Genomic DNA, 10110 nt, shown 5'->3' with positions numbered 1-10110 from the left:
CTCGGATTTCTACACGTTCACTGTGACAGTAAGACAGAAGCCAAGTGAGAGCTCACAACAGATTTAATGGAGTCACTTCTGCTTCCCCCACCTCACACAGGAAATGTGCTAGCAGGGGATTAATGCAGGCACTCACTCACTCGCCCCATTCACACAAATCCACTGGTATTTTCAATCCATACTGGCCAAGGAGAGGTAGGACAAACGCAGGAGGTAGAAAAACAAGAAGTGCTAGAAGAGAGATGTACAAACAGGCTCAGACCAAAAAAGCGGCCTCAGCTCTACTTATTCCTGGTTTCTGTTTCACTCACGATCATGGTTCCTCATTCCCAGCTCAGAGCAGGGCCTGAGCCTCGAGTGTGGCTTTGTCAGATCAGTCACAGATGAGGTTGGAGCTTCCCAGCAACCCCAAACCCTCAGCCTGACGCAAAGCCAGGAGCTGGCTCGAGGAGCCGGGTCACTATTCTCAGGGCAGAAGGGAGGGTGTCATTCACCTCCTTCTGAAACCGGCTGCGGGACGCATCCACAGATGGCGTGAAGACAAACTGAGCCACGCTTGGCATTTTCAGCAGGTTCATCAGCTCGGTTGCACGGGTAAGGATCTCCTCACGGTCCTCTTCACAGTACACAGAGGTGACAGCAGGGCTCTGCAGAAACGTCCTCATCTTGGCCAGGAACAAGGACACTCTGCAGAAGAGAAGGACACGAACTTCAGCTGGCAGGATCTTCACACCCTGCGTACCCCAAAAGCTTGTTGAAGGCAAACACCAGAAGCCAACCACCCCTCCTGCTGGTGCACAGAGCGTTAAGTCACCAGATGAATCCCACTTCCCCAAACTTTGCTCCTCCACAACTTTTTTCTTAGTCCTCTTTTAGTTTCAGGTTCCATTGTATAACACCGGCAAACATCTGCGCTCGGACTCATCAGATCCGTGTGTTTCAGCCCTCTGCCCTCACCTGGGGATCAAGTCCTGGCTGCGAGCTGCCAGCTTGGTCAAGGCAGTCATAAGGACAGTGATGGCACGGGGAGCATAGCTGGGAATGCTGGCCAGGGGTCGGACCTGGGTGACCTCAAACAGCACGGCCTCTAGTGTCTCAAAGAACCTGTTGATCTGCTCCACAGTGCAGCGCTTGTCGTAGGACACAGACATGTACTCTCCAATAGCCCAGACCTGAAACAAAGGTGAATGTGCTCAGGGAAAAGCACAGGAAATGGGATCTTATCATTTTTAGGGAATGGCAAATCAAAGTATCTAATGCTAGGACAGAGTAGAGGAGGAAAGGGAAGGCAACCAACAGACTGCACTGCAGCTGGAGCGCCCTGGGGCAGACGCAAGCAGGCTCCACTTACCACGTGGGTGAAGACAGCCTCCTTGTTCTGGATGTTGCTGACAGTCCCCGAGAACTCCAGAAGCTCCTTGGACAGTTCCACAATGAGTGCAGGATGCAGCTTGCACAGCATCACCAGCTGTGAGCTCAGCACCCTGGAAGAGAAGAGACAGAGAGCTCAGACCATGGGATCCAGCAGGGCTGAGGGGGTCCCACTTTGCACCCTCCCCAGATGAGCCTCAGCAGCGACTGAAACAGCTCCTGGGCTGTCCTTGGAAGCCAGGCCACAGCCAGAGGGAGGGCTGAGAGCATGGCCATGCCTCCCTTTTCGTCTCACCTGTGCACGTCATCTTTAAACGCTGGGATGTCGTAGAGCTGGTCGCTCCTCTGCAGCAGCAGCACCACCAGCTGGTTTATCAGCGGACCATCTGCAAACTGAGAACAGCCCACGCTTCAGCAACACCAGTGACTCCCAGCAGCCAAAAAAACAAACTAACCAGCCAGAGAAGACTAAGTTAGCATAGAAATAGCCTGATTTAGCACGAAGGGAGCAGTGCACAAAGGCAGCCACGCAATCACTCTGCACGTGCACCTCCTTTATTACAGCTGGCTGAGAACAGTGTGAACACGGCACCATGGAGCTTTTCTGCTTTCTGGATGCAGTGAGCAGCTCAGTGTGGTCTAGGCTAGAATTAGACCATCCCATCATCCCCTCATACATCTCTCTCTTGAAGTTGCAGTGTCTTAGTATTTTTGTGTCTGTGACCGTTCTTCATGTAACAAGAAATCCCCACAGCACACCTGGGATTTCCCCAGAAGGGCCTACCTCTGCCACCACACTGAAAAAGAGCTCCAGTAAGACAGGGACGGTATCTGCACACTGCACAACCCTTGGGCTGCTGGCCAGAGATCCCAGCAGCTGCCGAAGTGGAATCAGCCTGTGGGCAACAAAAAAGGCCTGTTCCCAACTATTCTCCAGGCCTCCCTTCCCTACACCCCCACAAAGCCTTTCTCAACAGTCCCAGAGCTGCCTCCTAGACCTGGAAAGCTGACCCAAACCCTCGTGGCAGTCCCCTGCATCAGCCTCCTACCTCTCTGGAGACTCTTCAGGAGCAGACTCGATGCGGAGGAGGTACTGGAAGGCACTCTTGTAGAGGGGATGGCGAAAGGCCTCCAGGCAGGTGGCTGGCTTCACAGCGGGGTCGCTGGAAGCCCTCTCGGAAGCAGAGGTTGACCTAGCAGGAGGCAAACACAGAACGTGATGAATTGTGAGAATGATCCAGGCTGCAGCTGGATCATAACAGTGGAATATCTTTAACACTGAAACAGGGACAGCAGGTTGGTCTAACCCAGGCACCCTGGAAGCCAGAGAACCAGAGTGTCTGAAGTGATGAGAAAAAGTCCCCACACTGAGCTCAGAGCCCTGGATTCAGGCAATAGTTCCAGAACTGCTTCTGTATCACTTCTGGGAAATAGGAAAATGACACCCTGCACCCTCAGGCACCAAAGCCCACCAACTTCTTGCTTCTTGGATGACTCCCTTTTCTAAGCTCTCCAGAAGGAGCTGCTAATGACAGGGAAGAAAATGAAGAGCGGAGATACAGACTCCTCCACTCCCTAATGACTTTAGAATGAACTTCTGTCTGCCTCCAGGAGAACAGAGGCACTAAAAAGGGGTAAGGGCAAGGAGGGAAGACTAGCTAGTCCACACCTCTGTGTCAAGGCAGTGGCACATGCAGACACTCCAAGCAGCACGAGGCAACAGTTTGGAGCTGGATATAGAGAGGGGAATTACAACTCCCTAAACCTCAGAGGCAGTCCAGTATTAAAGAGTAAGAGCTGGTTAACCTCTCTTCCCATGCACACCACATTACTGGGATAACCAGGCTGATGCCTGTGCAGCTTTGTGTTAACCTGACTGCAATAAATTCCTCTCACTCTCTGACAGCAGCAGCCAGAGGGCAGCTGAGGCTTAGAGAAGAGTGTGGTCAATGTCAAGACTCTGATTAGCAAGTGGAAGAGAAGAAGAGAGGAAGAGAAGGTAGCATTACCTCATTTGGACATCCAGAGCCGCTGTCAGGCAGGGCAGGTCAAGCAGCAAATGGAAGATCTCAATGGCTGTACCTGCATCCAGCAGAAATGGGAGAAGGTCCACAAACTCAGAGATAAGAGGTGGGCTGTTCCACGCCAGGAACTGCAAAAAAAAAAGCAAAAAAGTTCTGTACTGTCCTGTCCCCTGTGCTCCACCATGCAGCCCAGACAATTCTCAAACTGTGATTAAAAGGGATGGGAAAGGGAAAACCACTTCTAAAGAGCAAAAACGGAGAAAACTAGGGATTCAGTGAAGAGCTGGGGATTTTGCTGGTGGCTCACCACATGCATCTAGCAGCTGATTCAGTGGCTGCCAAGGTGCAACTTCTTGAAGTTTACCAAAAACAAACTGCTGTGTCCCAACTGTGCTCACTGCTTGTAATACTAAACCAGACTCTCTTCTCCTGGCAGTGCTAATCACAATCAGAACCCTCTTTCCACCTCAGACTCACACTTGCTTCTCACCTCTCACACAGGCACAGAGCAGGCTCTGGGGTGTGCTGAAGGGCAAACAGAAGGTTCTAGAGGCACAGAAGGGAAGTGCAGCAGGCTGTCTCCTGTGCTGTTCCTGCAAACTGTACCTTAAAGAGGTTTGGGAAGCTCTGCCTGAATATGCTGGAGGTCTCAGTGAAGAGCCGGCTGTTTTCTTTGCAGAACAGGACAAATTCAAAGGCCAGGGATGCGTTGTGGAAGAGCTGAGCCGGGATATCAGTGAATAAGTGTTTGTAGATTGCATCTGAGTCCACAGCTGCCATCTCACCTGGGAGGATACAGCACATTCCTGAGCACAGCTCACCCAGCAGCCCTGCCAACAGGGGCTCTAGGGGATATGGAAAAGCTAAGTTTGGAGCATGTTTTTCTTAAAAAGCAACAAAAACAACAAAATAAAGAAAAAGAGCCACACACACACAAAGGACAGCCCAGCTCCTGGGTCTCCAGGCATGGGATCACCATCCTACAGTATAGCCAAGGCTCAATTATGACCTCTGGCAGCCAGCAAACTGCCAGGACAAAAGGCTGTGCTGTTAGAATGCTAGATCTTGGAAGAGAGGGGGAGAGCTGATGGCTCACCGTGATTCAGGAAGAACTGGGCAATGGGCAGCAGAGCCCTGGCATAAGTGGCATCGCTGCTGATCCTGCTGTGCAGGACCTTCAGGAAGGCAGCCGCGCGGTACACGTAGGAGGAGTCCTGTTTGCAGATGATGTCCATGATGGTCACCGCCTCAATGAGACACTGCAGGAGAACAGAGAGTCAGGTCAGAGTGGGGGAAGCCATGGCACAGCTTCCCAGAGCTTCAGCCCCACCTCTGCGTACTTACAGCTTTCTGCAGGTCTCCATCAGCTTTCTTCAGGGCCTCTGCCAGAGACAGAAGTCAAAGTTAAACTCTAATCCAAATTTCAAGACAGGTGGGAATACATACTGATCCCAATTCCAGGCTAATAAGAACCAGGCTCTATAGCTCCCCTGCAGATCAAGGGTTGGAGGCAAAACGAGGGCATTGCCTCTAAATCCCTCCCAAAATCCCAGCCCGGGGATGGTCACTGGCTTTCACCAGCAGCTGCAGCCAGTCCCGTGTCTCCAGCCGGCCTGTGGGCTCCAGAGAGTGAGATCCCAGCCCACAGAAGCAGCAAAGCAGAAGCATTTTCAACAACACTACCAAAAAGGCTCCAAAGCAAAACTCACGCCTGTTGCTCTGCTCAATAAGCCGCTGGCAGTACTCGAAGGTTTTCTCCCGGAGCCGCTCCTTCGGGGGAAGCAGGTGACTGGATGTGGATGCAGTTGAGACCATGGACATAACAGATTTGTCCATTTCTGATCGGCTACCTACAGAAAAAACGTTACCACATATGAGGTCCCATCACGGGCACTGTAGCTCGCTAGCTGCTGAGCAACAGAGAGGGAGCTGTCTGTCCCCAGGTGCACTGAGAAGTAAAGGATGTTGGGGTAGAAGGTTTTCTCACAGGAACTATAAGGAGATGTTGTCTTCCACCCCCTGAGCCTTTTTTCTCAGGGACTCATGGCATTTTGCCTGAAACTGGGGAACCCACTGAGTTAGCAACCCCTTACAAAAGGGTCGCTAAGGATCAGTCAGGGGGTTTTGTGATACTCCTTCCCACGCCGGTCTGCAGTCCTTCAGCTCGTACCTGAACTGGGTGCGTTCAACCCCTTGCCCCCGTAGCACAGCAGCCATTTCCGCAGCATGGAGAAGGCCTGTATGTTGAGCCACTGGTCCTCCGTGTAGTGCTGAGCCAGAGACAGCACCGTGAAGAAGTCTGTGGCAATGGCACCATCCACCTCTGTGACAGGGCCAGGCTGGGAGAAAAGGTGCAGCAGGTTAGACCCACAGGGAGAGACCACAGGAGAAGGCAAAGAAACCTCCTCTGAGCCCTTCTTTATCAAAATAAGTTGATTTGGGGGACTCGTAACAGCAAGCTGCTGACTAGAAAATGCCTGTATGAGGTAACAGCAGCAATTCAACACTGACCTGCCTGGTTCTGGGATTGGAGAAGAAGCCTCCAGAAGGCTGAGCGACTCCTTGCTGAATGCTTGCATACCTCAGCCAGTCGGCCATCTTTTTGCTGACTACATTGGTCTGCTCTGTACAAAGAAAAGTCACAAGGTCATTGCTAAGACCAAGCAGAGAAGCAGCCTCTGCAACGCCCCCCCGCTGCCCTTCAATTGCTGTGGTTTTTCTCCAGCTTAGACCCGTCTCTGATCCAGCTGTCAGCAAAGAAATCCACCCCAAGGTGGATGCCCTACCCTCCTCACACCACGTTAGAGTCCTGGTGTCCTCTCCCTGCTGGCCATGTTATTGTTTTGTCTGTTTCCTCAGAGAAAAAGTCAGGGAGCGAGTGCTGGAACCAAGGACTTCTGGTACCAAATCACTCCAGAGATGGTTTTTCCTTTGTCTCTGCTCACAACTGTTATTAGGACAAAGGTGCATAAACACTGTCAGACCCATCCAGACAGCGACTGGCTTCACCTCTGCAGACAAAGGCAGAAATTCCTCACACGGGACACACCGAAGCTAAGGCAGGTAATCCTGCCTGCTCAGCCAGCTCTTCGGGACAGCTACAGTTTCACACACCTGCAGTATCTGAAAACCTTGCCTAGGGTACAGCTTCATTTGACACAAATCTGCACAGAGCAGAGACTCCGGCCCCTGGAAGGAATCCAAGCAGCTGAAGGCCTAGCCCAGTTTTTGAAGGGGTGGAATGTACCTCCCCCGAGAAGTTCACTTTCCCTGTGGCAGAGACGTCACTTTTAACAGCCGTTTCCAAGTCCTGCTCACATCCAAAGCCCTCAGAGACCCTTCTGATCACTCCACAGATCACTGCCAGACAGCAGTCCCGGGTCTCCTATATATTTACCTTCAGTTAGAGCTTCTGGTGAAAGACTGATGACGTTGGACAAGATGGGAAGAAGGTACCGAGAACTCTGACCCTCGGGCAGCCTTCCTTCAAGGACTTTCACGACACGCTGCCCCACAGCAGCCACTTCAGCCTTGTCTCCCTTCAAAGTAAAGCAGAGGTAAAGGTAGGCAGGTGATCTAACGGTGCTAGAGACCAACGCTACATAAAACAAAACTCTTTGATCAAGTACCAATACCGATGTCAAAGATAAAAAGAACTCACAGGCTATTTTATCACCCATTACAGAGTTCTTCTGCAATGTGAATCCACAGATCCCAGGGCGGGAGAGTACTTGGATGGAGCAAGATGTCTGTGGACAATCATCACCTCAAGTGGAAATTAAAAACTGCAGTGGATGTCCTCACATTAAACACTGCTCTGAGCCATCGTTTTGAGAGCAGAGAGCATTAACCGCTCCCAAGGTGGTCTGTTTGCTAGCTCAATTGGTAAGTCAGGAATTTAGGAACAGAAAATGGACTGCTGCAACACATCAGAGGACTCTCTGCTCAGGATGTATCCTCACAACGAGGAAAATAAAGCTGTTATAGCTGTGGTTCTGAGACGCCATCAGACCCTTCTGTCCAAGCTGACTTTGTTAGCGATGACAGGTGGGCTCAGCCTTCCCAGAGATTTTCTTTCCCTGCAAATGTCATCACGCCAACAAAAAGTAAACCTTCTCTGCTGCTCAGGGTCTTGGACAGCTGGTTGCTGCAGGCAGTGAACAAACACCAAACTCTGACACTCCCCATCTAATAGCCAGATCTGTACCTGATCGCTAGAAGCAATTAGGAAATTACAGGCAAGCTTCCAGTGAGAAACTTCATGTCAGAACCTCATCTACGACTGGGGCTACTTTACGTGCTTCTCTAGCAAATAGGTGGGGATAAATTGATGAAAGAAACATACAGACAAGGAATTTTAAGGTTTGTGGATCTGTGCAGTGAAGGAAAAAGGACGAGACAACCTCTCCCCACCCCACAGATATATTGCTGCTACCTATTGCAAATGACAGCGCTGCTTATTTGTGTTGCTGACACATCTCTTGCCCCTAGAGACTGTGTAATTTTAAGCAGTCTTTGTTATCAAATACTAGAAGGAAAATAAAAGCACCTTTTTTTTTCCCTACACAAAGCAGAACAATTAAGTTCCTTAAATGAGCACAGAAATAATTCTGGCTTCTCCTGGGTGTTTTCAACTACTTTTCATTCTACTTGAGCTCAACAAAAAAACAAAGAATCAGAAAACAAATCCCTATCGATGAGGGAACACTTATGGCTTGCGTGTCATTTACCTGAGCCAAAAGGACAGAGGACACCAGACTCAGGAGCTTCGGGTCTTGAATGTTTTCACAAGAGAGGCTCAGGTCGTTGCACGGCGACATCTCTCTCAGGATGGCCGCACATAGCAACTGAATCTGCTCGGGACACTTGGGGGAGCACAGCACCTTCTGCAGCAGGCCCACAATCTCGCCATCTAGCCTGCAACATCACAGTAATGCATCAATGCAAGGCAACAACAGATTGATACGTTTATTTTCTGAATATTCATGGCCTTGGGACGATCTCCCGTGACTGAAACCCTGGTTAATGTGTCAATTATTATCTTCACTTCGGAATTTTGTCCCTTCACACAGCTTGAAGGAGCGCAGGGACACAAACACTCGCTTCACACACTGCAAAATAAGGTGGTTGCTTTCTAGTTTGGAATGGGAAAAAGCAGCCAAGGAGGCTTTATTTTTACACCAAACCCAGTATTTTAAGACCAGAGAGGGTGCTTTTTGAAGCACCAGCCCCCTGCTTTGTCCCAAACCGTAACGTTTGGCCTCCAGAGAGCCGCTGAGGCCCGCACCGACCTGCGGGGGTACTTGCTGGCGGCGACAACAAGGTGCAGCCTCTGCAGGCAGGCGGCGGCCTCGGGGCCCGGCTCGGGGCCCTGCAGCTGGGCGGCGACGCGGGCGGCGAACCTCTGCAGCTCCTCCGGCTGGGCCTCCCTGCGGGGGGAGAGAGCCGACAGGGGGGTTAGGGCCGAGCTCCGGCCCTCACAAAGCCTCACAAAGCTCAGCGACCGGCCCGATTCGTGCCCCCCCCCCCCCCAAACCGTGCCGCCGGTACCGGGCCTGCCTCAGGAAGCTCTCTGCCGCCGCCGAGAACATGGCGGCCGCCCCGGTCCGCGCCCAAAGCGGCCCCCCAGAGGCGGGCGGTCCGCTGCGGATGGCTCCGGGGGGACGCGGTGCTGCTACAAAGGTTCCGCCCCCGAGGGAAGGTTCCGGGGAGAGGGGGGGGCATTGGGAGAAATAACGCTGAACGACCCCAAAAGGGGTGATGGAAAAACGCACTGCGTAAATTTGTTTTGAGATTATGTTGGTATTACTCCCCAGGTGGGAGAAGGGCAGCTCTGGGTCTTCACGTGGTGAGGAGCACAGCCCTCACTGTGGCCAGGAGCCCTACAGAAGGGCCTTCAGCCAGCACAAACATCAGACACCTCGTTCAGGAGCTCGAAGCAAAGCTTGGCTCCGATGCCATCCTGCACAGCATTAAGGAGAAGAGCTCTCAGGATTCAAACCTACAAGAAAGCACGGCAGAGACACAGCAGAAAGCGTGACAACAGAAGATGCCATCAGCCTTTTCTGTGACCCGTTCAAAAACGATGCTCTCCAAAAAGGGCAAGAGATGATATAAATAGCTGCTCGGCAGGTGGTCTCCACAGCTTCCAAAAGGTTAAAAGGCATTAACATTTCCCCATTAGACACGTCTTTCCTCCTGACTGCTAATAAGCCTGAAGCTCTTACTGCAGCACTCTGCATCAGCCTGTGGGGAGGAGAGGACGCTGCGCCAGGCAGCTTGGCGCGTTGCCCTCTGGTACTTCTCTGCCCTACGGTTCCCCCAGCATAAAAGTTCATTAACAGTGTGCCTTGGCAACTAGCCACCAAAGCATCAGCTCCCATTTGCCCTCAGAAGCAGCAGCAGCAGCATCCATCATCCCAGCTGTTAGCAGTCAAAGCTATTAGAGGCAGCAGGCTGACGCACAGAGGGGAGCAAGCAGAAGATTCAGATTTTCCCAAACGCCTTCTCCTCTGGCTGCATTAGGAAACATGCCTGATGTGCACAGGGAGCCAGAGATGAAAGGACAATTTTAAGATGCCAAAAAAAAAAAAAAAAAAAAAAAAAAAAGGCTCTGGGTGAGTATCTTTGCTCCACAGCAAACATTTCTGTTTTAAGCATTTGGAAATGTTAAGTCATATGCAGCTACTTTATGTCAACTGTGGTCTTAAAAAAA

General features: G+C 51.4%; 1 protein-coding gene across 2 annotated transcripts; it reads right to left on the bottom strand.

Moving 5' to 3' along the window:
* Window positions 1-45: 45 nt before the first annotated feature.
* Window positions 46-9078, bottom strand: AP5Z1 (adaptor related protein complex 5 subunit zeta 1). 2 transcript variants are annotated; one of them, XM_027469490.3, is made up of 17 exons: window positions 8946-9078; window positions 8687-8824; window positions 8126-8312; window positions 6793-6934; window positions 5907-6019; window positions 5566-5734; window positions 5105-5245; window positions 4740-4777; window positions 4492-4654; window positions 4002-4180; window positions 3381-3523; window positions 2421-2564; window positions 2156-2267; window positions 1667-1764; window positions 1352-1484; window positions 958-1172; window positions 46-687 (listed from the first exon to the last, which is right to left on the bottom strand). In XM_027469490.3, the coding sequence occupies exons 1-17, from the start codon at window positions 8984-8986 to the stop codon at window positions 417-419; spliced, it is 2427 nt and encodes an 808-aa protein (XP_027325291.3). In that variant the 5' UTR covers window positions 8987-9078; the 3' UTR covers window positions 46-416. The 2 variants fall into 2 exon arrangements, with proteins under 2 accessions (XP_027325291.3, XP_071880116.1); XM_072024015.1 differs by having other exon boundaries at window positions 8955-9025.
* Between the last annotated feature and the right edge of the window lie 1032 nt (window positions 9079-10110).

This window comes from Anas platyrhynchos, chromosome 15 (genome assembly GCF_047663525.1).
Source record: "Anas platyrhynchos isolate ZD024472 breed Pekin duck chromosome 15, IASCAAS_PekinDuck_T2T, whole genome shotgun sequence".
In the NCBI taxonomy this organism is placed as follows: Eukaryota; Metazoa; Chordata; class Aves; order Anseriformes; family Anatidae; genus Anas; species Anas platyrhynchos.
The sequence above is the reverse complement of the archived record's forward strand: the minus strand, read 5'-3'. Positions and strand labels throughout refer to the sequence as shown.

What these genes read in the sequence shown, in the direction of transcription:
- AP5Z1 (XM_027469490.3), bottom strand. Translation starts at nt 8,986, where the DNA reads ATGTTCTCGGCGGCGGCAGAGAGCTTCCTGAGGCAGGCCCG. An exon ending in GCCAGCAAGTACCCCCGCAG is followed by an intron (nt 8,313 to 8,686) that starts GTCGGTGCGGGC and finishes GTGATGTTGCAG; the next exon opens with GCTAGATGGCGAGATTGTGG. An exon ending in ACCAGAAGCTCTAACTGAAG is followed by an intron (nt 6,020 to 6,792) that starts GTAAATATATAG and finishes TTCTTTGTACAG; the next exon opens with AGCAGACCAATGTAGTCAGC.